We start from the raw sequence: 25,023 nt of genomic DNA, 5'->3' as shown, positions 1-25,023 counted from the left end.
CAACCAGTAACATTATGATTTGAGTCTGGATAATGGTTGGATTTGCTCGTCCGCTTGTCGCCAAGATTCCAATGGCGGCTCAGATCATGTGCTTATACTGGGCTTTCAACATGCTTTGAAGTCTTGCACGTAGACTGGATTCAGGGGAAACTCTTCACCGAGCTTAGTTCCGGGAATGCAGATCTGCAACGCATGATCTTTTCGAAGACATCACTTGTTGCTCGACACCAAGAATGGGAAATCTTTTTTCTCATTAATCGGTGACCTCGTGGAGTTCTTCAACCAACTCTCTTTACTCATCCGCATCACTTCCCAAGTCCTCAGCGAAGAACTCCTCGGCGGCCTGCTCGCCTCTCTTGGCCACGACCTCCACGGGCTCCTCCTCGTCCTCAGGCTCGGTGGAGACGCGCCTCTCAAGGTCGCCTGCCTCTTCAAGATCGGCCGCCACGAGGTCGGCGTTGGAGAGCTCCTGTCTCTTGATGACGATATCGGGCAAGTCGGCTACCGCCGCCCGGGCGAGAACGGGAGCCTGTGGGATATGGTATTAGTGACACGGCTCAGATATGAGAGATAAATGCAGGGGAGAGCATAATGTGCAGCGTGGAATGCGGGGAGGATTTTGGGACTACTTACCACGGTGAGGGCTACGCCTGAGAGGCTGAGAGAGTTCACACCAGTAACGGCGACCAGGCCGACAGCGAAGAATGATTGAAGCTGCATCTTGAAAAAGCGAATTGTAGATAGTGGTATTATAAGTCGATGGTAATATTAACTGGATTGAAGAGAAGCAAATCTGGATTGGAAACTTGACACACAACCACCACAGGAAACGCACGAACTTTGACCTGCCTATATATCATTCATAGACCCGGGAGGTTTTTGGAGAGACGTGCGGTCGCCCACATGCCGTTCAAGCGAACATCTGAAGTTTTGCCAGATGACGAATTCGACACTGTTGGGAAACCAGCGTCAGTGTCAAAAGTATAACCGCAACAGTCCGTTTCACATGTTTTGACCAACCCCCCCAAAGGACAGGCCTAAAGCGCTGCAGCCCTGGCAAAGGTCCAGGCATGCCCGCCGCGAGGGAGCCAGCCTGAGAGGGGAACAAGGTCCTAGTGTACAGCTGCAAAGGACGGGCAACGCAGCCAAAAACTCTGACTGCCCGCGTCGCGGTGCTCTCGACCTGTCAGATCTTCGTCTCATGGATGATGAGCGACCTTTCACAGAACTCTCAAACCCACTGACATCCTTCAGAATTCGCTCACTGTTCGGACGGGGGGTCACTGAAGCTACGCGGGCCCTGTCAATCCTCCCCTTCCCCCTCAGTAGCCCCCGGGCTACTCGTGGCCCCCCTAAGAGACTGGTGGGAAGAGGTGGGATGAGACCAGAGATTCTATGTTGGGAGGGGCCTTGGGGGCCAACTACACTGTACATGGGCAGCTGTGGTGAAACAAGACAGGTTTCTGACGGAACTCTCGTGGTGCGACGTTTGTGTGAGAGTGCCAAGCCTGGGTTGCGCTGTTGCACGACCTCTCTCCAGGGATCCACTTTCGCCCTCGCCGTATCCGTAATCGTCAGATCGATTGCGGGAATTTGGGGGTGACAGTTGCCGGTTGCCGATTGAACGTCGGCATATCGGCATGGTTGAAATGCGTCGAAAGGCCTATCACTGTCGGCAATTGAGTTTTGTCGAAGGGGACTGTTGCTGAAATAGCCACTCAAGTAACCTTTTTCAACATAGCCCAGCCAATTTTGTCTGAGGTGATAAATGCGTTCTATACATCAATCAGATAACATGACACAATGCACTGCAGTGTGTGAAAAGCGCCTCAATCGTGAATTCATGTTCATGAGTTCGTAACAGTTCTCTTCATCATCCTAAGATGCCCAACGCTTAAAAAGTGTATGAGATGATAGCGCTACTCTAAACCCGTCTAAGCCATCAAGGTTCTCTCTGAGCTCCTATATGATGATGATTCTAGTACAACTCCATCTTTTCTAAATTTTCAAGATGAATCAATCCATTGGCAGGCTGTTAATTTGTCAGTACTGGATCAACGAATGCTAAGCATCACTGAAAGAAACTTACCGGAATGTATTGCCTCAACTTGACACCCGCTTGCCGGAACACCGCTGCCGTCTCCGTATCCATGCTGTATCCATGAGCATACACCACCTCGTCGATGCCGACCTGGCAGATCTTGATGCTACACGTCAAGCAAGGGCAAGTATCACAGTACAGCACGGCGCCCTCGCGGATACGCTCCCGGCCAGCCTCCAGCAGGGCATTCTCCTCGGCGTGGATGCACAGGCACGTAGCCAGGCCGACGCCAGACGAATTACCCGAGTTGCAGCGGGAGCAGCCGCCGTCGGAGCAGTTCTGCAGGCCGCGGGGCGTGCCGTTGTAGCCGGTGGAGATGACGCGTTTCTCGCGCCCGACGAGGACGGCCCCGACGCGGCGCTTCATGCAGTTCGAGCGCAGGGAGGCGAGCTCGGCCAGAGACATGAAGTAGGCGTCCCAGGTGGGCCGGAGGCGCACCGGGTTGGCGAGGTCGAGCTTGCCGAGCGTGGCGTAGAGGTGCGCGATGGAGGAGGAGGTGTTGAGGAGGCGGACGGTCGCTCGCGAGATGAGCGGTTGCAGGCCCTGTTTTGGGTCGTAGAGGTGGGTGTCTGAGGCGAGGGCGAAGGACTCGAGGGTGCAGTGGGGATTGTGGAGGGCGCGGAAGCGGGCGTGGCGGACTGTCAAGGGAGCGTCGACGGAGATGAGCATGAAGAAGGGGCGTCTGGAGAGGACGTCGAGGATGGCTTCGTTGTGGACGTCTGTGGTGACGAAGCGTGATTGCCATCGGGTAGTTACGTATTCCAGCAGGGCGTCGGCGGAAGAGAAGACGAGCTCGTCGGGGTAGTGAGAGTAAATGCCGTTGGTTCGCGGTTGTCCGCTCAAAATAGTCAGGGGAGCGGGCGAGAACGCAGGTTTCTGCTGCTGTTGTTTTGGCTCTCTGTCGGCGTTGCTGCTGATAGCCACGGCGGTATCTATGCTCCCTTCAGGGGCCCATTGAGGATGAGGGCATTCAGCCTTGGTATGGCCTTTCTCGTTGCAGTTGAAGCATGAGCCCGATGCCCCTCCCTTGTTCTTCTTCTTCTTGTTCTTTGAAGAAGATTGCTGCCGAGAACCGGAGGCATTGGTGCCGTTGGTGAACTGCGGGTCAGCTCGCTCCGGCTCTGGCCGGGGCTCCGGCACCGGGTCATCTTTGGAGACCGGAGCCTCATCCCGGGGTGGAGTTGCGGCAGGGTCCGTCAGGCGGAGCAGTCTGAAGCCATGATGCTCGACCAGATATTGAGCAACGCTCTTCTTGCCGGCACAAATGCCTTACGATTGTCAGAATAATGTTCGCAGTTGCTGAAGTGGATTGAGTTTTGACTCAGGAGTCGGTCGACTTACCACCACAGATTCCAATCAGCATCTTGGCCCAGGTACCGTACCAGACGAGATTTTGTTGTAAGAGTAAGCACCTCAAAGGAAGAAATCGGAAAATTTGATCGAGTCTGCCTTTATCCGTCGATCGTCAACCTCCGATGTGCAGCTCTGCCGATTGCGTAAACTCCTTAAAATCAACCCAGCAACAAGTGTCCAATGGAAAAGTCGCGATCTGAATTCTTTGCATGAACGCGTCTCCACGCGTAAAGCCGTTTTCGCAGCTCGGGCCAGATCATTTGGGTGTCCCCCGCGGACGTCGGGTCGAATTACTCCGATATTTAGCCGGCGGGACCTGCAGAGCATGACACAATCATCTCCCGTGGCACCGAGCGAGCTCCCGTCCCCCACCTTTGGTCGTCCAGCTGAGGTGGGCAGCCTGGCGGGGGAGAAGCTACCCAAACGGGCACCTGCCCAAGGTGTTTGCCCTATCATGCCTCACCTGTTAGACAACCATCTCACCCCCAAAGGAAGCTCTCACCAGCCTTGTTCTTGTGACTTCCTGACTCCGACAAGCCGCCGCTTGACTGCCTGTTCTCGTGACTCTTTTCAACTTGACATTTCCAAGCATCCCTCAGGCACAGTGACACCGCCCGGACCCCTCCGCTTTGTCCGGAGACTATACGGAACTGCGACCTGCCTGTTCCGTCATACTGAACCTAAGCCCTCTACGCTTTTGAGTCATTTCGACCTAAATCGCGACCTGCTTTCGGTTTGTTCTCCTACATACCCAAATCTCCGGAACACACCTAAGGGCTACAACGTTCTCCTGGAGTCAATATCGTAGCATAGCCCGAATACCGAGTCCAGGCGCAAACCATCGCGAAGACTGCCTGCATTTCCCCATACGAGCGCCAAAAAGCGCGCGTCCGCCACAGCTTGTCCACCATGGCAGCAATCCAATATGCGCCCTTCTCTTCCGAGATCGAATTGCCGTTTTACGCAGCCCTCTTCTCCTCAAAGCTCGAACATGACAAGCTAGACGACTCGGCGCGCCGCGTGCTTGGCCAGTACACTGCCCTGCCTGTCGAGCCAGGCCAGAGCTGCAAGATGTCCATTCTTGGGAATGCCCTCACTAGCGACCAGTAAGGCGCTCTCGCAGATCTTCAGGTCTGCTTCACGTAGATCAGGCTGGGACTGACGGGGAGAACAGGCCCAACGATGAGCATGTCCGCGCCGAGGGCTTCATCAAAAACGTCAATACGATCGAGGACTTCAAGAATACGGACAAACAAGCCATGCTGAAAATGGCAGCGAGACATGTAAGCCGAAATCGTAGTTGCATTAGTACCTGAGCGAGCTCTGACGATCGCCTTCCCAGGTATGGGACGCCATAAACGACGGCACCATCTACTCCGTACCATCCCTCCTCTCCTCCTTTACGATCCTCTCATACGCCGACTTGAAGAAATACAAGTTCACATACTGGTTCGCGTTCCCAGCGCTGCACTCAGACCCTCAGTGGAAGCGTACAGGACCGATCGGCCGCCTTGACCCTAAGGAGAGCACGGCACTGGTCGATCGAGTGGGCACATGGCAAGCCAACCGCGACAAGAGGCAGAACGGATTCTTCCTCGCCAAGAAGGCGAGAGGTGTGGATGTTAGCGACTTGGATAAGGATGCGAATAGCGACCTCCACGACCTCAACGATACGTTTGGCTATGTGTGGGAAGTTGCCAACCTCGGAGAGTTCGAGAATGGCTTCTTCGACGACGTTGCCGAGGAGGACCGATACGTTTCATTTGTCGACCCTTCGACGTACCCCGAAAACCCTTCATGGCCACTGCGAAACCTTCTCTGGCTTGTTCGGCAGCGGTTCCGGCAGACCAAGGTCCAGATCTTGTGTTACCGCGATATCAGATCTAGCAGGCATGCGGCTAGAAGCATCATTCTGCCGTTGGAGATGGATCCAGTTGAGCCACTTGCGGTGGCTGAAATGCCCAAGGTCACAGGCTGGGAGCGAGACGGAGAGGGCAAGCTACGAGCTAGGATCGCCAACCTCGGGGAGTACATGGACCCAACGCGACTGGCTGACCAGTCCGTGGACCTGAACCTCAAACTCATGAAATGGAGGATTTCACCAAACCTGGACCTGGATACTATCAAATCCACCAAATGTCTATTGTTAGGTGCCGGCACGTTAGGAAGCTACGTTTCCAGAAACCTCATGGGCTGGGGTGTACGGAAGATTACATTTGTGGACTATGGACGCGTATCGTACTCGAATCCCGTGCGGCAGCCTTTATTCGAATTCGAGGACTGCTTGGAAGGCGGAAAGTTCAAGGCGACGCGGGCGGCAGACGCCCTCAAGAGGATCTATCCCGGTGTTGAGAGCGAAGGTCACGTTTTATCGGTTCCCATGTTGGGCCACCCGTTTACGGACGAGGCTAGGAGTAAAGCGGACTACGACAAGCTGAAGCAGCTGATAGACGAGCACGACGCAATCTTCCTTCTGATGGACAGCCGAGAGTCGAGATGGCTCCCAAGTGTTCTGGGCAAAGCAAATGGCAAGATTGTGCTCAATGCAGCGCTGGGCTTCGACTCTTTCGTCGTGATGCGGCACGGCGCTGAACCAACCGATGTTCAGCCAGAGGACAAGGAGCGCAAGACACTGGGTTGCTACTTCTGCAACGACGTAGTCACACCAGCCGACGTGAGTATACCGTGACTTCTCAAGTTCTTCTCCCACTGACAACTTGCAGTCGCAAAAAGATCAGACCCTGGACCAACAATGTACGGTAACCAGACCCGGTGTCGCGGCGATCGCGTCAGCGCTGCTCGTTGAACTGTTCGCGAGTCTGCTTCAGCATCCCCTCAAGCAACACGCGCCGGCGCCCCAGACGTCGGCAGACGAGAAGGACCCCGTGGACCATGCCCTGGGACTTGTGCCTCATACCGTCCGCGGCTACCTGCATAACTTCAACAACAAGGTCATTCGCGGAGAGTCGTACCCATGCTGTAGTGCGTGTGGCCCACCGATTTTAGAGGCTTACCGAAACGACGGCTGGGGGTTCGTCAAGAAGGCGCTTTTGGAGAAGGACTTTGTTGCCGAGTTATCTGGGCTCGCAGAGGTTCAGCGGGAGGCTGAGAGGCGAGCGGCATCTATGGACTGGGAAGAGGAGGAAGATGGAGCGGATGACGGGGATGGAGAGTTGATTTGAGAAGTCAGGCTCTCGTGCAATATACGAAGTATGGACGAATCTTACAATGAGCTTTCACGGCGGGATAGACGAGGCGTTCGAATCCGGGATAGGATACTGGTGGCGTTTGGCATTGATAGAGTCCCTATTGAGACTTTCTTTCCCGAGGATTCCAACTCCTAGTTTAGCCAGATGGGCGGAACATCATTTTCAGCTCATGGATGAATACTTTTTGAGCAGCTGATAGACGGTATTTCAGTTCACCCATCCCACGGTGATTTTTCATCCACCGACATTCACGCATGTCCACAACAGAGCTCAGCGCTCACTGCTCTATCCGTAGGAACCTGCGGATAAGCATTCCGCAAACTTCGGGCCTTGATGCGAGAGGTGTGCAGATGACAGGGTTCCCCACACTAGCTGATCCTCTGCTTCCCGCCCGTGACCGAGAATGCAACCGTTCAATGACCCCCGAATCCTCAAAGTCCTGTGTTGGACTAACACATTTATGCGGCCGATACCTCCGACTCTGTTAACGACCTCGAACCTTCCAGGTACCCGCAACCTCCCCCGGCTGTTTTTCCACAACAGCCGCAGCTTCCCCCTGACGGCACGCCCAGGTTCCTGAAGGCGCTATGGGCTACCTGAGCGTGGCGGAGGATTACCTAAGTGCGCTAAAGCACGGGGTGTGCATTTCTTTTAGTCAGGTGTGCTGGGAGGTAAGACAGAGAGCAAGCGACCATTCCAGGTTAGAGGTAACACTGTGTTCCGTCCGTATTCATCTCGTCGTCGGCCGCTCTTGTGCTCTTTTTTGATATTATACCATCATCTGTATTTCATGACTCTTTTCATCCGCGTCTGTTAACCCATCTTTGTTCTTGTTCCATCGGAAGATGTAGAAAAGCCGTCGAGAGCCTGGATTCTACGTCTCGAATGCTTTGAGACTGTGTTCGGGGAGCGTGGGACGATTCTGGTGATTTGAGGTTGGAGGAGAGAAGGACGACGACCAGCGGCGGATTCATCGGGAAACTCGTTTCTGAGTCCGAGACTCATCGCCATCGTGTGTGACAGAGGTTGAGTTCGCGTTTTGATCACTACGGGCGCGCGAATACCATCTCTGTGACTCTGCACTCGCTGCAAAAGACGCTCACATCCGCGGATATGCTGCGCTCCATCATCCGGCGCCTGGCGTCGGATCAGCCCGAGTCCGTCAACGACTATATCGGCGTCGTGGTACCGCTCGAAGAAGCCCACCTGCATAGTCACTCGGCCCGGACTGGCAAATGCGAATTCGAGGAACGACCGAGTGAGGACGAGGACGAGGACGGAGAGGATGACGGCAAGGACCAGAGTGAGAGCGCGGGGATGCTGGAGATGAGCGCCGCCGAGTATACCATCGAGGGTCTCAGAAAAGAGGTTAGGAGAGGTGGGCAAGGACGATGGACTGAGTATGAGTGTGAGTTTGAGATCTTCGACGAAGCATTCAAGAAGAACCCGATGGGTCGGCGAGATGGGTACTGATGTGGGGGACAGTGAAATCGAAGCTCATCAACAAGGCGATTCAGGATATTGGCATGGGGCGGTATAACTGGCAGCTCTTTGTCCTTTGTGGATTTGGCTGGTTCGCAGATAAGTGAGTCTCTCTGTCACCTTATGATGAGGATAATGCTAACCGGTTTGCTAGTTTGTGGATGCACGTAAGTTCAGCTTCAGCCTGATTCCCATAAGCAGCCATGGAGTCTCCAAAGGTACTGACAACAATTTCAGGGTGTTGCACTCACGCTCCCTTCTCTGTCCGCGGAGTTTGGCATCTCAGAACAGCGTGTGCGCTACACGACGTCGTCAATATTTCTTGGACTCTGCTTTGGGTCCTTCATCTGGGGCATCGGCTCTGATGTCTTGGGTCGTCGCATCGCCTTCAACCTCACGCTTCTCATCACGGGCGTCTTTGGCATTTTGTTGGCCTTCGCACCGACATGGGGCTGGGTGAACTTCCTCTTTGCAGCCCTCGGTTTTGGCGTCGGCGGAAATCTGCCAGTGGATGGAGCACTGTTCCTCGAATTCTTGCCGGACGCATCGAGCAGTCTACTGACGTTGCTGTCGGTGTGGTGGCCGGTCGGGCAGCTGTCTTCGTCGCTGGCGGCGTGGTATTTCATTGCCAACTGGCCTCCCGAACAGGGATGGCGGAGATTCGTTTTGACTATTGGGCTGATTACATTCATCATGTTTGTTGTTCGGTTCTTCGTATTCCGTTTGTTCGAATCTCCAAAATTCTTGCTCTCGAAGGGGCGCCAGTCGGAAGCTATTGCCGTCGTACATGGCATCGCCTTTCGCAACGGTGCGAAGACTTGGTTGACCGAGGAGGTCCTGGATGCAGTAGTCGATGGCGTGGCAGACGAGGATGAAGACCATTCAAGGGCTGGCCGCTCAGGAGTGTTCCGCGGGTCCGGCGTCGCCGCAAACGCTCTCCGCGAGAGAATGAAGGCGTTTTCCGCAGACCGACTTCGGCCACTCTTCAAGACTCGGACCCTCGGCCTTGCCACTGTGGTGGTCTGGTTCGTTTGGGCGACAATTGGCATGGGCTATCCCCTCTTCAACGCCTTCCTCCCGCAGTACCTCTCCCATGGCGGTGCTGCCCCTCCGCCCGAGGACTCCCCAGATGCAGGAGCGACACCAATCACGCCAGACACATATCGAACCTACGCAATCACCTCCGCCGTAGGGGTGCCAGGCAGCCTGTTGGCAGCCTACCTAGTCGACCAGAAGTCCCCTTGGCTCGGGCGCCGCGGCACGCTCGCCTGCTCGTCTTTTGTCTCGGCCGTCTTCCTCTTCATGTTTGTCAAATTCGGCACCTCCCCCGCTTCTCAGCTCTTCTTCTCCTGCGTCGAGGCCTTCTCCCAGAATATCATGTACGGCGTGTTGTACGCCTTCACGCCGGAGATCTTCCCCGCGCCGGTGCGCGGGGCCGGAACCGGCGTGGCGAGCTTCTTGAACAGGGCCATGGGGCTTTTGGCGCCGTTGTTGGCGGCGAATATGCCCGGGGATGGGGTCACGACGCCGATTTATCTGTCTGGGGCGTTGATTTTGGCGGCGTTTGTCGGGATGTGTCTGATTCCCATCGAGACGAGGGGTCGGCAGAGGTTGTGATTGTTGGGCTGTTTGAATGTAAGGATAAAGGAGGTGTGGAAGTTCCCTGATATACAAAACTTCTTAGAAACAAGCTTTGAAGACCTGCGATTGAGCACCGAGTGCCTCGGTCTTTCTTGTTCTACATGATCTACATCAATACCTTCGCAAAAGCATCCCCTAGCCCACGTTCCACCAACCACCCCTCCACAGCCTTCATATCGCCCCTGTTCGCCCTCTGTCCTCTCCTCTCACCTACAGAGTCCGTAATCTCCGACATATCCGCAAAGACTCTCTTCGAAATGTCCTTTTCGCGATGCCTCTCGCTAACCTTTTTATGATGTGCAGGGATATCGCCCCAGCTCTCCGTCTTGATGAACTTCATGTAGTCGTCGATGCTTTGCGACCCGCCCTCCAGACACAATAATCCAGGTTTCCCGGCGTAGAGGAAGCCCGTGAGGTGGTACGCGGGCGCATTGATGATGAAGTCGTCGCGCTTGGAGCGGGTTGAGATGGAGGGGAAGTAGAACCACACCCGCACCATGGGACCTGCGTCAGCTGTGGCAGCAGCATTGGAGACTGCGGACTCGGCTTCTGCTGCTGTTTTTGCTTCTTCGAGGTACGCTACTGCTGAATCGTTTATTGCGTCTATGATGCTGAAGAGGTCGTCGTCGCCGTCTGGGATTTGGGTGTTGAGGTGGGCGGTTGCTGCGCGGTTGAGCCATGCTGGTTGGAGTATTCGGACTCTTATACGGGGTGCTTCTTCTGGTGGCTCGTCGGCTTCGTATGAGAAGGGTACAGTGATGTCTAGTTGTAAAAGTTTTGGCAATGAGGAGTCTTGGTCCGGTTCTGGGACGGTGAGTGTGAGTAATATGGTCACTGTTGGTGCGCGGCTCAATAACAGATTTGTGGTTTCATCGCCTTGTTCTATGTGTGTTTTGAGGAGTTGTAGCGATTGTTCGGATTCCTTGTCGATTGAGACCTCATCCTCTGTGGGGTACATTGCTGTGAGGAGGTCGATTTGGCCGATTTGGTGTTCGATTAGGTCGGATGGTAAGAGGTGCCATGATGATGCGACTGCCATTGTGAATTAATCGCTGTTGACTAGCCGTTGAATATTGAAGTTCGCGACTGCTAGTTCCAGTATCTTGGTTCTCATGACTTCCTCGTAGTATTGGTCAACCTGCCATGACTTGGTCAGTAATGGTTCATTCTGAGATATTTTCGAACCTCATTTAAGCCACACCTCTCAGCCACATACGCCACACTTGGGAGATTCCCATGATGCTGGGCAGCTTTATGAATTATATGATTAATTGGCTGCTCAGGTAGCCTTGGAGCTTATGGAGAAATATTGCTATATCACTGAGAATGTGGATTTCACCGGTTGTAGAGGCAACGTCTGACCGCGTCCCCGTCTCGTAAGGGGCACAAGAAACAGCCACAGCAAAAGACAAGCAGTCGGATCTCACGCGGGAAGCGACAAATTCATCCAAGTAAAGCGTGAGGTGGCGTGTCGACCGCCGAATGATGATTTTCTAGCAAAAGAGTACACGCGCGTCTAATGTCTGCTCTATCTATTACCCTTCGCACCAGCTGGTGCATCGACCCTGCGTTTCTGGAACTGCTTGCCAATCGCATCTCTGACCATCGGGTCCGCCCTGATGGTGTTCTGAACCAACCAATCTTTGACCTTGGCACGCACGCTGCTGAGCGCCTCCTTATCGCCGATAAACGGCGTCATCTCCATCTCTAACAACCTGCTCGTCTCGCCGTCCAGACCGCGGGCCATCATCTCGAGTCGCTGTAGGCCTTCATCGACTGCGGCCGCCGAGCTCTCGGCCGCTTTTTGCGCCGCCTGGCCCTGAGAGTTCAGCAGAGGACCGAGCTGGCCGAAGGCGATGTAGATCGTGACAGCGGCCTGACGAGCGAGCGAAACCAACTGAAACTGAAGATAGGGTGGGCGGCGCAGGGCTGTGCTCAGCACTGTGTTGAAGATGGCTAGAAATGGCGGCATCTCGGGCCGAGTAACAACGATGAGCTCCGCGACGAAGAAGGTGAGAAGGATAATCCACCGCCAGTATCGTCCCCAGTCGAGGTATCCCAGCAGACTCAAGCCGTAAGTAGCAGCCGCCGCGATGCCGTAGTACGGGATTGTTCCCTGCATAATGCCACGCGCGACAAAGTCGTGAATGGTCTTGCAGCCCTGCCAGGCGCCGACCTCGGGACCGAAGCGCTCGTAGGCGAAGCGACGGGCTGGGTCGGAGAGGGTCTCTGAGGCGGTCTTCAGGTGCATGAAGCGTGCGGCGGCGGCGCCAGTGTCAGCGCCATTTGTGCCTGCCTTGTCTGGATGGTAGACGGCCGCGAGCCGGCGGAAGCGAGACTTGATTATGCGGACGGGGGCACTTGCAGCGACGTCGAGGTCGGTGTAGAAGGTCCCTTGCAGGCGGAGGGTGCGGTCGGCCTCAACAAGGGTGTAGAGGAGGTAGAAGGAGACGACGAGTATGTGGATTCGGCGGCGGTGGATGGCATACTTCGCGGTTCCGGGCTGAGGCTTGGGATCACCGGCGCGGATTGCCAGACCGTAGTAGATTGCTTGGACCCAGCCGGTGACTAGCTGTGAGGGATGTCAGTCGTTGCGATGCTCAATATGGAGGGGTTAGGTCGTGCGGCAGGTATCACGTACGTTGGGCAAGAAGGCCCAGCCTAGAAGGGAGAGAACATTTGACATTGTGATGATCTGCGCATCCCTTTGAGGCGGTCCAAATATCTTGTGGAACGACGAGTAAGGAAGAAAGATCGCGACGTTGTCGACGGAAACCTGATCAACAGTCGATAGTTGTGATGTCAATTCGCGACCGAGCTTACTGACTTGCTGGCGTTTTCGACCAGTGTCAACTGCCAAGAGCTGACCTCATTATTTGTGGGACTTGAAGCCAGGGCCTGATCCCTGCCATATGGGGGACCAGCGTCTCGCTTATGTCATCTGAACTCATCATCTCATCTACCATCTGCATGAATATTCAATTTCGCAAATTGGAGGTCATCACGTGGCTATTTGACATCCTTTGGAAAGCCCTCGTCTTCCCTCGTCTCCCACTCTGAATTTTATGGAATGTTCCGTTGCTTTCCAACTTTTTATCCCTTCAATCCAGAATTTGAGCGCTGGTCAGGGGAACCGGGGCCCCAAAATTTTTACACTCGTCTTGTGTCCCAGATTCGTCGATGGCGATATTTGTTTCTCGTCTACACGTAATGCCAATCATCGCGACCTTTGAAGTGTAGAAACAGACTTCTACCAGGCATTGATTCACTAATCACTTCATGCTTATTCGAGCAATGCTTGACCGCCAATTCGAATGTCAGACTGGAGAGTTCGAAGCTAAGGTACTCCGCAAAGCCTATGTTAGCAGTCCCCACGATAGAAGTGGACAGCGAGACATTGGGGAAGATGAAAGCTTTGATCGGTCATAGGACTTTTTCAACTCTTGGCGGTCTTCATTCTACCCTAATCTGCGGCGGAAATATCGGCCGAATCTGTTTGACCGCCTAGGTATAATAACTCAGAAGTGAATACGACGAACCTTCTGCCCACCCTTCAAACTTCTCTATGCTCCAAGTTAAATTAGCGGAGATTTGTCCGACTAACTCGCTATCTTATACCTCACAATTCAAGAAAGGAACAAAGCAAGTCTATGAGCGATTGGCTTCTGGAGTCTGGCGGGGCGATAAAGCTTGAGACAAAGCTTGGCACTGGCCTGTGTATCCTGCTTCGTGGTCAGAAGGTTAGTTTGCCTCAGCAAAATGTCTGTGTCATTGGCATAATATCTCTGAAAGACGAATATAGTCTTCAAGGCTAATGTCAGAGTCGGAGGCTAAAAGTCTGCATTGAGTCTGTTAAGATATCGAGACAACCCAGTTCTTGTTCATTGGTATCGACGATTGCTGAGAACATATTGGCCGTGATGACACATTTCGACCGGAACATCCTCACTCTTCTTATTGATGAAACCTTTTCGGATAGTTCCAATCCTCACTTCGTAATAGTCAATTTTACCCGTCACCACGAGGTTTTGTTACTCAAGGTAGGTAAAAACCTGAAATGGGTGGGATATCACAAAGTGTCATCGAAGAATGAGATGGTGGAGCTTGCTGCGGAACTTCTTGAGAGAGCTGTCTGCCTTTATTAGAAGATCTTAGTTTTGGAAAAGTCGAGAGAAGGTATGTGGCCTCTTGGCAATTTGTTGCATCTGTGAATCGTGCGAACTTTTCCGCCAACGATGTGGACTTGAGCACATGTCTTGGTGCACGAAGATAGGATCAGTCACTCAGACAAGAATGCATTCTCCCCTGCAGAGTAAGCATGATTGAGAGCCGAGATACCATGAGAAATATCAGATTATATGATCACTAGGTTCTGCAAGTCCAGAAATTTGATAAGATGTAAACATTCAGCATTAAAAAAGTCTGTCAAAGACTTTTGCAACAACGCGTGCTTATCTCAGGCCGTGAATATCGAGTCTAAGACTCATGCTTCTCAATCATGTACCGTTCCGAGTCAATCCTCCTATACAACCTGACTGGCTGAAATCACTCCAACATTTCGGTCGACGCTGATGGTATCATTTCTACACTCCGTGCTTACTCAGCCCCTCTTGTTTGGTATCATATTAAAATCCAAGATTAATCACACTTTGAGCCAATAGTACCACTGGCGTCGGCACATACACCGGAGTTCTGAGCCTGGATGCAAGAGTCCTTGAACTCGTTGCCGCCAAATCCAGAGACGTACCGTGTCCGGCCGCCATCCTTAGGAGCAATAGTTGCGCAAACCTGATGACAATGTTAGAATCATGCCTTGAAATCAATTTGAGGAGGTCCTATTCGACTTACGTGCCACAGCATTGTTGTGTTAACGTTTTGCGGGTTGTCATTCTCGAAGATCTTTTGCGATGTCCGGTAAACATCGCAGGCCTTTTCCGTGAGACACTTATGAGATACATCATTGATAACACAGTAGCATTTGGCGTGTTCGTTTGCAAGCGCACTGGTTTCGTCAGTCATGATCTAACTAAGCTTGGGTTGCGAGCGGTGCTGACTTACACCGGAAAGACGAGGAGCGTCAATGAGAAACAGAAGAATAAAAGTCTCGTAAACATGTTGTTGGATGGTGTATTTAAGGTTGACCACGAGAGGAGCGAGGAGAGCAACTGAGGAAGGTGAGAGTTGAGTGTAAGACACAGTGATCGGTTGCGGGAATGATGTGAGGTTAACAAGTACTGTAGGGCTGGGCCGAACTGTGGTCTAGACTAAACTTATGTACCTGCATCTGCTATTTGGAGTGGACGCGGGCGTAATTTAGGAAATGCGGGAGAGTTCAATTACCATTTGAGTAGCTCGACAACTAGACCAGATAAGGATGGTCCCTGACGCGTGGATCAATTCGACTTAATAAACTAAGGAAATGTCAGGATAATGGCAGCAGCTTGGCCATTGCTCTGGGGAGTTCTCCACCACGATAGGGAATGATCCGACCTGAATCATGTTCCCCCCGTGGCATCCGATGATCCCGCCGTTCCATGACGCCGGGCGGCTACTGCACGCCGCCTTGTCATACTACCTCAATTAACAATATGCGGGCCATGACGGACGAGACCGCCCCCAGTCGTTGGTATTCTAGTTCGGTTTCTGGAAAAAATCTCGTATCGCGGGGTGATGTGACAGCTGAGAGCCTGAAAATGATAAAGATGGGACGGCGTTTGCGCGAGTCAAACTAAGCGGACACTTGGGCAGAAGCTTGGTTGCGGCTCAGACAACGGCCGAGTGTTTGATATAGAAAGGCAAAATAAATTGCTAAGCCACTTAGTACGAGCAGCATTGATCAACAGATCACGGGACCTGAGCGAGACCGCTTATCACTTGAACCATATTCCGCAAATAATCTTCGTGGAAACAAGCAGGTTCCCAGATCCATTCCCTGGCGACGCGTGACTAGTTGATCAACACCATCAATTGTCACGCGGCGATATTGGATGACACATGTTAACCTTACTCGTATTTTCCCGTGCCTTCCTATCAAGCTTGAAGCAAGTCAACAAAAAAGGGGAAGACGTGGAGTTGATGTCCGTGCATGCGGAGGAAGATAGTCGCGTGACAATGCGGGCAGAACGGAACAGACTTGAGAGTTGATCAAAAGCAGAAGATGGCAGGCAGGAGAGTAAGTCGGCCGAAAGTCCCAGTTGCATATAGCTGGCTGTCGACGCGAGGTTTAGGAAGTCAGAACGAGGCTGGTGATTCAGTAGTTCTGACTCATTGCGTACGTAATTGAATGAGAAAGATGTAGCACTGAGACATCATATCATTAGGAATCTGGGATATTCTGCGAGCATTCATGCACATGGAAAAAATAACTCCGTCACTTGAGCAGCCGTTTTCAAGGCTCTCCATTACACAGTCCAACGACCTTTCCTCCAGCACAATGGCTCTAGCTGGTTCTCCAATAACTTTCGCACTCCTTAACTTGGGTTCTGGATGTTGTTAGAGAAGCCTCAATCTATGGACAACCCAGACTTCTTACCTGTAGTCTATGCCGAGTTATCTTGGGTACAGGCGTCAAGTCTTTGCGTCGTGAGGTCATGGCCTTCAAAAAGATTTGCTCCCCAGCCCTCCCATCCAGTAACGACCTGATCGCTAGGCAAAGGGTCGCAGCTGTTGGGGTTGATGCCAATACGGAACTTGAATGGTGCGGAGTTACCGCCAAATGTGACGTTTGTCAACGCTTGGAGGTTGCCCTTTGCGTCCTTGGAGTTTTCGATGGTGCATTTCGTACCGGCAGGGAATGTTCCACTCAAGCCGCATCTAACGACTCCTGCAGGTTCGTCCCATTTGAGCCACAGCCAGTTGGTATCGGCCCAGTTGTCACCCCAACAGCAACTGTCAGCTGCTGCAATAGCAACGTATGCTGAAGTCGCAAAAATTTGAAGAATAGACGTAGAACGCATGATGGAAAATAGAAGAACTAGTGTCGAAGGAAGTTTTGGAGAGTTTGGTGATAAGTTCGACGACGGAGGATAGTTCCGTCTGTGAGTGTTGGGTACTGTAATACTCTTATCAGACTAATGACGCTTGGACGGGGGAAGAACGTCGGACGAACGGTAGAGGCTGTGGGAACGGGAGGCCTGGAAGGCTGATAGCAGGAGATTGACTCAAAGTGTCTCTGGGCAGCAATTAACTAGTAAGCCTCGAAATAAGTTGTCGAGTAATTCGCAGCTTGGACCGGTTCCGAGGAAACACGAGGGACGTTGAGGCGTAAATTCGCGTTGGCAGTTTAACTACTTCAACTCATTTGGCTCCCAATCTACCTGGACACGCCGCGTTATCTTTAATCAAAGAAAGTTGAACGCCGATCCTATGTGTACCTGATTCATGTCAGGATAATACTTGCAAAGCCATCCTTCATCAAACCTTGTTCCTGAAGGCTGGGTCGTGGCTTTAGCGCAGTTTGCGGGGAACCCGAAATCATGCGAGCACGTCCCCAAAGAGGCATTGAGCAACGGCGGCAACTCGCCGAAGTGGGTGAAGGTGCCTTTTATTTACTATGCCCTGGCTTCTTGCTGTTTTCCGAAAGCTAGTGCTCGACACTATTGTCGGTCTTTCTCTTGTTCGTTCGCGTTGCAGCTCGCAACATACAATCATAATGGTTCTCTTGAACCTTGTCACTCTCTTTTCACTCGCCGTGAGCGCGTCTCCGGTTGCATCGATCCCGCGTATTGAGGCTCAAGTGCTTGATGAACGCGCAAATCCCACCGTTGACAGTTGTTCCTTCCATTCCGAAGATGGGTACGATACATAATGTTTCAAGAGTTATCTATAGAAATGCCACAATTGCTAATGTCTTTGTCACCAATATAGCATTCAGCCTGGGTGTTGGGAGACTCTGCAGATGAACAACCATCTTAACGTAGGCTCAGATACATAACCGTGTCTATGGTGTCCATACTGACAATATGACTAGGACTGGTGGTCCAAGAACTCTGCTAGATGCAAGACGGCAGAGAAGGGATTTGCTGAATGTTATCTCGATTCAGCTGTATGTTACACTAGACCACCATGTTCGTGCCCAGTTGCCCCGACTAACACCAGCACAGGGTTACATAACGTGGAGCTGTGACTTCATTGCCCTCAATGGATGCACGCCGCCCCCGAGTGGCCGCAACGCCGATTATGCTTCATACCAGGAGTTCTACGTAGGTTCTACAAGCTTTGCGAACGCTCCAACTTTGCTAATAAAGTTTTGATAGGTCTTCTGGAACATTTATTGTGAGCACTCGTGCTATTGGCGGCATGTGAAACTTCACTGACATCATCGCGACATTAGCCATCAATCTTTTCTTCACTAATTATCACCAAGCCCTCCTGAACGGCCAAGCTACCGCAATGTAAGTTCGCGTTGGTGATGATATGATGCTGGATTGCTGACTCTTCACCAATAGTGGTGCGGTCGCCGAGATCGTGAAGACTGTTTCGCCACCCAAGACCAAGAACCCCAAAACCCCTCTTTTCGGACCTATCTATGCCGTTGCACTTGGTCAATTTGCTGTAAGTATCATAACTCATCATATACGAGAAAGTGATAGTCCTGACAACCAAAAAGGCTCTGGGTCCTTTGCTCGGTAGCTCTCTCGCCGCTAGCATGGTCTTTGCTTCTCTCACCGGTGCCCTCGGTGGTGGAGCTGGTTTGTTCAACATTTTGTTCCCCACCAAGCAGGTCCAGGAGGTCCCCTGGGAAGGTCTCTCAGCTGCTCTTTCAGAGAACGTCAACGAGTACCAGAAGAACGTTGGCGAGGCATTGACTAAGATCCAAACCGACTTCGACACATTCTACTCTCTGGTTTCCAACGGCGGTTTCAGCCAGGTGGGAAAACACATTCTACAGCCAACATCGACTCGGAGCGCTTAGACTGACCGTTTTGCGACAGAAAATGAACACCAACCTGCCTGAGAACACCGATTTCATGTACCACAACCTTCTAAAGTGGACTTTCAACCAGGCGCTGCAGCAAGCAGACTACTTTGCCGTCAAGAAGTGAGTTCACGATTCTCCTCGGAATAACCCAAACTTGCTAACTAGTCTATAGCCCTGGCGTTGATCCCCGCAAGATTCCTATCGACCCGTACGACTGTACTAACCTGGATACCTACGGCACCTGCGGCCCTATCTGGTACGATGGCAAGGATTCCTATGGCCTTGCGAGAGCAAATGGTACGTTACATTTCCACGGATCGTAGCCGACGCAACTCTTACCCATACTGACATTATCTACAGACATTGGCATGGACCAGATGAAACCAATTCTGGACGTCGCATTCTCCAAGAACTGGACCACGCCGCATGAGCTCTACATCGACTCCCAGCAATGCCAAGGCAAGAATGGCTCCGAATCCTTTGATGTGAAGGATCTGTCATTGAGTTGCGCCGTAAGTGCTCATCTGTTGAATGCCCCTTCTCTTGACCTTTTTCGCTGACCACAATATGCAAATAGTCGAACATCCCCGTCTGCGAGTTCAACTTTGACTACAACCCGTATCAGTCGCTCATTGATCGCACCAACCCGCCCGAGTTCAAGAACTGCCCCAATCAGAGAGGCTATGGCACACCCATGTTTCACAGCGATGATGCCGGTGTTCCTCTTTCGTATCTTGGCCCCTTTTTGGTACGTGCTCCTGCAAAATATCATTAACTCAACCCAACTCCTGAGTCATGACACTAACAATCGAGTCAACAGATGTCCGGTGTCATCTATAATGAGAAGAGTGGTTGAGGTAGATTACTTTAGTCGGAATTCCTCGAGACATCATAGATACCAGGGATTCTCCTCGAGAGTATTAGACGTACGTTGCGAATACTGCGAAATGACTCAAATGCTGGAAACGGCCGAGATGAATTGATATGTTTAATTTTTGAATTGTTCCATCTTGTTTGCAATACTGTGGTATGACTGAGTACAATTGCGTAGTCTGCACAACACTGGAGTAGGAACCAGAAGTATGCCATAATTAGTCATTCGATCATCGCTTCAGGTGTGTGTGTCAAGATTACTGTTAGTCGCTAGGTGCTACATTTCTGCGATTGCCAATGCAACGGGTGAGAACACATGCTTCACCAAGGGAAGAAGAGATCGCCATCCGGTTGAGATTGATCATAGCCAGGTGAACATTAAGACCACGCAGAGCGCTCTACGCGCTTGAAGGCTTAGTCAAGAAATGATTGTAGCAGAGTAGACACCTCAGATTAGACATAAACATAAGTACTACTGAAAGCGGAAGTTCGATAGATGTTGTAGAATAGAGAAAGACAAATGGTTATTTCGCTGCTGGCAATGAGTCAGTAATAGTTGTCCCAGAACTGCAGACTGTTTCTCCGCAAACGTTATCACTGAGGTGAGAATTACATTTGCACCATGACTTCTATTTGAGGATAAATTACTTAGTGTATGCTCGGAATCCGTCCTCACCAGTCAAAAGAAGCAGCCACTAAGGCAGAGAAATGTATTCCAGTCCGAAAACGAATGATTTGTGTACAGAACGTATCAAGATCGTAGACTACAATATAGAGCTAGTCAGATTGATCCAAAGACCGAGCTAAGGCAACAATATTTTCCGTGCGAAATGCCACCTGCCCATTGGCATACGTGCCAACATCTTCTACTTCGGAACCTTTGACAACATTTCCATCATCCGCAGAGTCCGAAGAGGACTTTTCCTGGTTCTCTGACTTGCTGTCCTTGGCACTGCGCCCGATCAGCTCCAAGATGCAACCAGTCTCCTCCTCCTTCAAGAAAAACTGACGAAGACCGGTGGCAACATCGTAGCTAAGATCTTCCGCGGTAGTAGTCCAACCTTTGGCTCTTACTTCAGCAAAAACGGCGTCAACATCTTCAACTTCCAATGCAACATGGTGAAGGTAAGCTCCGTCGTGACGCATCATCAGCTTGTAGAACACCGAATCAGGGTTCAATCCTTCCGTAAGGATAACTACCCGCTTTGAATCACAAGGAATGCCCATAACTTGCATCAGTCCATCATCACTACCATCAGCAGCGGACCCAGTGTTAACAGTAAAAGTGCGGAGTGGAGTGAAACCCAACATCCGCTCGTGGAAAACCTTCATACGCTTAGTGTCGGGCATGATGGCAGCATAATGGTCGAGCTGGCGCGTCGATCCCGCTATGGAAGTCAGGACATTGGGAGAAGTTGAAAAGTCTTCGTTGGCTGGCTCTTCAGCTGGGGCCTGGCATAAGCTCATCGGGTATCCAGTTTCCTCACGCAGAAGAACAAGCTCAGTTGAACCATCCCGGAGACGTCGATCTTTAAAAGTAATCCTTTGAGCTTCGAGAACTTGACGAGCCTTGGCGATGTTGTAGACAGAGAAACGAACCGAAAGTCCGATGTCTCCAGGTCCGGCGCTCTCTGGAGCTTTGACAATGCTGAGGGTTGGATCGCCGAGACCTGGGAGTCTATAAAGGCTCTCATCTTTGTTGAACTTGGCGTTATAGACCTCCTTGACTGTTTGGGCAGCTCTCTCAACCACATGCGATGTAAGGGTCAAGTGAGCCATTCGCTTAACGCCGAGCAGATTGACTGCGCCTGTTCTGCGCCGGGTAGTCGCAAGGTCCTCGCAAGCTTCCCAAAGAGCTATGTTGCTTGCTCGATATCCGACGCTGCCGAAAGCGGTGTTGATGAACGCCTTGGTGTCATTGGCGGATGCCTCGAGGTTGGATAAAGCATAGCCCTTCAGCGCGAGGCCGCTGCAGGCTCGCATGAAGAGATTGGAGGTTCCTGAGTTGCTAATCCACTCTGGAAGCATCCGAATTGATGCAGAGTCAAGTTTGGACAGTGTTTCGCCCCTGCTCTCAACAGGGTTGAAGATGTTATTAGCGCCGGCTAGGATAAATCGGGCGCCATGGGGCACTTCAGCGAAGGTTTTGTCGCTAAGAGTGGAGAGTGCTTTGGGTGTGAGGATGTACCGCTGAGCACAGGGAACAAAGACCTCGCCCTGGGAAGCGGCGAGGAAGTCGACAAGGTGTTCTTCGTCAGTTGAGCCAACTCTGCGCTTGACATACAAAGCTGACTGTAGCTCGGCCTTTGTAAGACCAGCCTCTAGGCTCCGAGGGTCAAGTCCTGAGACAGGATTCTTCTCGGAAGCACGCCGACAAGCTTCGATCGAGGCGCAGTCTATTCCATTGTCGTTGACCAGAAAACCGTACTGGCTGGAGATGGCAACTACCCGGCCAATACCCAGCTGGGCAGCTGCTTGGGCAAAGGTGGAACCGACGCAACCGAAGCCCTGGAGAACCAGGCGAGCTTGCCCCATAAGCTCCGGCTTCGTGTGGGTAATGAGCTCTTTAAGAGTGGCAGCCATCACGTAGCCGACACAGAACTCGCTGAGGCCCCATCCACTGTTATCAAGCTTTTCTCCGAGGAGATCGTGGATCTCCTTGGGGTTCGAGCCGCAGTAGCCAAGTGAACGACTAAGCGCGTCGAGAGCGGTCAAAGTGCCCGGAGAGCAGTAGGCTCTGGCGTGTCTGTCGATGATGTCGTGGTCCGTGTTGAGGTCTCCCCCTGTGCCCCAGTACTCGGAAAGGACAGCTGCGTTATCGCGAATGAAGCGCTCCAAGACAAGAGGAGCACGTGAGTCCTCATGAGGGAACCTAATGCCGCCCTTGGCACCAACGACCTGAGGCTGAGAAGAGACAGCGAGTTTGGCACTCATAGAGCGGGCAATGTCGCGAACCTCGTTGAGAGTTGCGTCCTCATGAAGGAATAATCCTCCACCCGAGTGAGTAGGCACGGGTGAGTCGATAACTATCCAGCCCTCTGCTGGAGAAAGCTCATCTTTCCAGTGCCAGACACTGCAGCCTTGGATGACCTGGTGGGGTGGCATTGAAGGGGAAGTCTCACTAACAGAAGTGCCGAGTTGAGTAGAGGCTGAGATGGAAGACATTTTGAGGCAAAAATAATGTTGAATGATGTTTTGAGATTGGATCGAGTTTTAAAATTTTCTTATTGTGGTGATGATGCTAAGAAGAAGTCCAAATGTTGTTGTCAAAGGCACGACCATTTATAGCCAAAATTTGTCTTCATCGCGACTGACTTGCATGATACTCCGGTTTGCCACAAGAGGCAGCCCGTAACTGACAACACTTTGATCCCGAGTTTGCAGGGCGGCCATGATCCATCAGGCCAACTCTTCCCTGAAAGTGAAAACATCTAGAGAGAACTCAAAGGAGCAAGGATGGTCTTGGCGGAGGAAGTAGGCTGTGAAAACACTCACTGGGCAGACAATTCAGTCGGAGGTATGAAAGCAAGGAGCTCTGTGGGGTCTAGAGTTATCACATGTCGGTTTTGGCATACTGGAGGATTCAGTACAGCTTCAACAATTTGAGAACAAGTTCTAGCTTTGACATGTCGGAGACAGGATTTCGTCCTTGGATACACAGAGACCTCGTATTCGGTCTTTCTTGTCAGAGGTCAACTCATAATCGACCGGAAGCATATGGAAGCTCGAAGTCGCCATTCCGAAATATGGAAGTGACAGACCGGGCCGCTGAAAATCTCGGGCAGCGTGGAACACTCCGGGACTTCCAATTTCTCGCCAGTATGATCGGAACTCTTCCGCTTGCATTGCGTTGGGCTTCCAAAGCACTATCGTACCCTGCAGGTTTGGGATGTTAACGGGAATTGTTCTTGTCGCGTATCATCAGAAGAAAATCTTGAGGTTGATGCAACATCGTCCCCTTAGCTTCAGCATGGGTATAAAGTGGCGTGTTGACTCTCTCGTGGTCTCTTGCCGGAATCTCAACGGCACATAGAAACCTACTGATTTGCCTTTCAAAGCGCATGAACTTTTTCAAGCTTTCCCTCTTGATTTGAAAAACTTATTTGGTTCTTCGTTTTATTCCGAAAAGTATCTCAATCACTATCACCGTCAAAATGGGATCCATCACCAACATGAAGCTCTCCTCTGAGCACGACATTGCAAAGATCTTCAACTCCTACGTTGCCGCCGGCGCCATCGGCACTGCTTGGGAACTCGGACTACTGGACCAGGTTCGTACACAAAAGGCTGTGGATATCGACGAGTTCGCGGCCAACCGCAACCTGGATCTCGCTTCGACTCGCGCCCTGGTCTCCGCGCTCGCTACCTCTGACATCCTCCAGCGTCAGGGGGGAACTGCTCTGCCCGGGAGGTTGCTTGAAGAGGCATACCGGACCAAAAGTCTCTTTCACTGGCTTGCTCTTGGTTCCGGCAGTTTGTTCGCGCGCATGCAATACGTCATTCGCAACGAGAATCGCGAGGGCAAATTTTACTCGCGTGATTCTGCGGCAATCGCCTACGCGTGCCGTGACGCAAACACGCAATTCATTGATCCGGTCTTCCTCAACGCCCTAAAGTCGTCTGGCCAGAACTTTACCTCCGTTGTGGACCTGGGCAGTGGGAGTGGCGAGAGGATCATGCAAGTCCTCGACCGCTATCCTGAGAGCACTGGACTTGGCATCGATATTGCTGGTCCGGCAATTGAGCTTGCTAGGTCAGATGCTGTGAAGCGTGGTTATGGTGGCCGCATCAATTTCTTAGTCGGCGATGCGCGTAAGCTCGACTATCGGGATGAGTTTGCCAACGTGGACCTTTTGACGTCCTTTCTGATGGGCCACGACTTCTGGCCGCGGGAGAAATGTGTTAGCTCTCTGCAGAGGCTGCGCAAAGCTTTCCCGAGTGTAAAACGATTTTTCATCTGCGATACGGTGCGGATTCTCACGAATGATCCTCAATCTCGCCATGCAGTACAAGAGGATGACGTGCCTATCTTTACCCTGGGTTTCGAGTTTGGCCATGCGCTGATGGATGTCAAGTTGCCCACAGTGGAGGACTGGGAGGGTGTGTTCGAGGATGGTGGCTGGATTTGTGTCAAGCAGCATCACATGTTGCCCCCGTCTCTCACGGTTCTTTTCGAACTTGTGCCCCGTGACGCAGATGCAATGTAGAGCTTCGAACAACTCTATGGAATGAATAGGGAATAGATCTAAGGCACATCTATCTACTTTAGGCAGTAGAGATAGCATGCGAATTGAACTGTTACTGTAACTGTGCAGACTAGTCGACAAAGATATCGAGGTTCAAGTTGTGCAAGCATAATTTTGACTAGGAGACACGCTCATAACCCCTACTCAACTCAGCAGTTTGTTGGCGGAAGACTTGGGCAATGGGGATAGACATGGCTA

The 25,023-nt window shown here is 51.9% G+C and overlaps 12 protein-coding genes across 12 annotated transcripts; 4 read left to right on the top strand and 8 right to left on the bottom strand.

Moving 5' to 3' along the window:
* Positions 1 to 292: 292 nt before the first annotated feature.
* On the bottom strand, positions 293 to 720 carry CCOS01_06115 (uncharacterized protein; the record flags this gene model as incomplete). Its single annotated transcript, XM_060454287.1, has 2 exons — positions 293 to 529; positions 634 to 720. The coding sequence occupies 2 exons, from the start codon at positions 718 to 720 to the stop codon at positions 293 to 295; spliced, it is 324 nt and encodes a 107-aa protein (XP_060316059.1).
* A 1,258-nt stretch (positions 721 to 1,978) lies between these two features.
* Positions 1,979 to 3,464, bottom strand: CCOS01_06114 (cytidine and deoxycytidylate deaminase zinc-binding region; the record flags this gene model as incomplete). Its single annotated transcript, XM_060454286.1, has 3 exons — positions 1,979 to 2,032; positions 2,090 to 3,369; positions 3,443 to 3,464. 3 exons carry the CDS (start codon positions 3,462 to 3,464, stop codon positions 1,979 to 1,981), a joined length of 1,356 nt encoding a protein of 451 aa, XP_060316058.1.
* Positions 3,465 to 4,363: 899 nt separating this feature from the next.
* Positions 4,364 to 6,636, top strand: CCOS01_06113 (ubiquitin-like modifier-activating enzyme atg-7; the record flags this gene model as incomplete). Its single annotated transcript, XM_060454285.1, has 4 exons — positions 4,364 to 4,560; positions 4,629 to 4,737; positions 4,797 to 6,128; positions 6,178 to 6,636. The coding sequence occupies 4 exons, from the start codon at positions 4,364 to 4,366 to the stop codon at positions 6,634 to 6,636; spliced, it is 2,097 nt and encodes a 698-aa protein (XP_060316057.1).
* A 1,140-nt stretch (positions 6,637 to 7,776) lies between these two features.
* On the top strand, positions 7,777 to 9,762 carry CCOS01_06112 (major facilitator superfamily transporter; the record flags this gene model as incomplete). The annotated part of the gene is made up of 4 exons (XM_060454284.1): positions 7,777 to 8,071; positions 8,149 to 8,248; positions 8,300 to 8,312; positions 8,383 to 9,762. 4 exons carry the CDS (start codon positions 7,777 to 7,779, stop codon positions 9,760 to 9,762), a joined length of 1,788 nt encoding a protein of 595 aa, XP_060316056.1.
* Positions 9,763 to 9,892: 130 nt separating this feature from the next.
* CCOS01_06111 (uncharacterized protein) lies at positions 9,893 to 10,825 on the bottom strand (the record flags this gene model as incomplete). The annotated part of the gene is made up of 1 exon (XM_060454283.1): positions 9,893 to 10,825. One exon carries the CDS (start codon positions 10,823 to 10,825, stop codon positions 9,893 to 9,895), a length of 933 nt encoding a protein of 310 aa, XP_060316055.1.
* A 489-nt stretch (positions 10,826 to 11,314) lies between these two features.
* CCOS01_06110 (DnaJ domain-containing protein) lies at positions 11,315 to 12,472 on the bottom strand (the record flags this gene model as incomplete). The annotated part of the gene is made up of 2 exons (XM_060454282.1): positions 11,315 to 12,358; positions 12,428 to 12,472. The coding sequence occupies 2 exons, from the start codon at positions 12,470 to 12,472 to the stop codon at positions 11,315 to 11,317; spliced, it is 1,089 nt and encodes a 362-aa protein (XP_060316054.1).
* A 1,952-nt stretch (positions 12,473 to 14,424) lies between these two features.
* CCOS01_06109 (uncharacterized protein) lies at positions 14,425 to 14,900 on the bottom strand (the record flags this gene model as incomplete). Its single annotated transcript, XM_060454281.1, has 3 exons — positions 14,425 to 14,574; positions 14,635 to 14,788; positions 14,845 to 14,900. The coding sequence occupies 3 exons, from the start codon at positions 14,898 to 14,900 to the stop codon at positions 14,425 to 14,427; spliced, it is 360 nt and encodes a 119-aa protein (XP_060316053.1).
* Positions 14,901 to 16,325: 1,425 nt separating this feature from the next.
* CCOS01_06108 (uncharacterized protein) lies at positions 16,326 to 16,742 on the bottom strand (the record flags this gene model as incomplete). Its single annotated transcript, XM_060454280.1, has 1 exon — positions 16,326 to 16,742. One exon carries the CDS (start codon positions 16,740 to 16,742, stop codon positions 16,326 to 16,328), a length of 417 nt encoding a protein of 138 aa, XP_060316052.1.
* Positions 16,743 to 17,437: 695 nt separating this feature from the next.
* Positions 17,438 to 19,562, top strand: CCOS01_06107 (uncharacterized protein; the record flags this gene model as incomplete). The annotated part of the gene is made up of 13 exons (XM_060454279.1): positions 17,438 to 17,580; positions 17,653 to 17,701; positions 17,756 to 17,830; positions 17,889 to 17,987; positions 18,042 to 18,060; positions 18,119 to 18,179; positions 18,234 to 18,339; positions 18,395 to 18,655; positions 18,720 to 18,826; positions 18,879 to 19,003; positions 19,067 to 19,218; positions 19,284 to 19,454; positions 19,527 to 19,562. 13 exons carry the CDS (start codon positions 17,438 to 17,440, stop codon positions 19,560 to 19,562), a joined length of 1,404 nt encoding a protein of 467 aa, XP_060316051.1.
* Positions 19,563 to 20,356: 794 nt separating this feature from the next.
* On the bottom strand, positions 20,357 to 22,744 carry CCOS01_06106 (uncharacterized protein; the record flags this gene model as incomplete). The annotated part of the gene is made up of 1 exon (XM_060454278.1): positions 20,357 to 22,744. The coding sequence occupies one exon, from the start codon at positions 22,742 to 22,744 to the stop codon at positions 20,357 to 20,359; it is 2,388 nt and encodes a 795-aa protein (XP_060316050.1).
* A 101-nt stretch (positions 22,745 to 22,845) lies between these two features.
* CCOS01_06105 (uncharacterized protein) lies at positions 22,846 to 23,010 on the bottom strand (the record flags this gene model as incomplete). The annotated part of the gene is made up of 1 exon (XM_060454277.1): positions 22,846 to 23,010. One exon carries the CDS (start codon positions 23,008 to 23,010, stop codon positions 22,846 to 22,848), a length of 165 nt encoding a protein of 54 aa, XP_060316049.1.
* A 723-nt stretch (positions 23,011 to 23,733) lies between these two features.
* On the top strand, positions 23,734 to 24,786 carry CCOS01_06104 (uncharacterized protein; the record flags this gene model as incomplete). Its single annotated transcript, XM_060454276.1, has 1 exon — positions 23,734 to 24,786. The coding sequence occupies one exon, from the start codon at positions 23,734 to 23,736 to the stop codon at positions 24,784 to 24,786; it is 1,053 nt and encodes a 350-aa protein (XP_060316048.1).
* Between the last annotated feature and the right edge of the window lie 237 nt (positions 24,787 to 25,023).

This window comes from Colletotrichum costaricense, assembly GCF_030867565.1.
Source record: "Colletotrichum costaricense strain IMI 309622 chromosome Unknown Scaffold_5.1, whole genome shotgun sequence".
NCBI classification, from domain to species: Eukaryota; Fungi; Ascomycota; class Sordariomycetes; order Glomerellales; family Glomerellaceae; genus Colletotrichum; species Colletotrichum costaricense.
The sequence above is the reverse complement of the archived record's forward strand: the minus strand, read 5'-3'. Positions and strand labels throughout refer to the sequence as shown.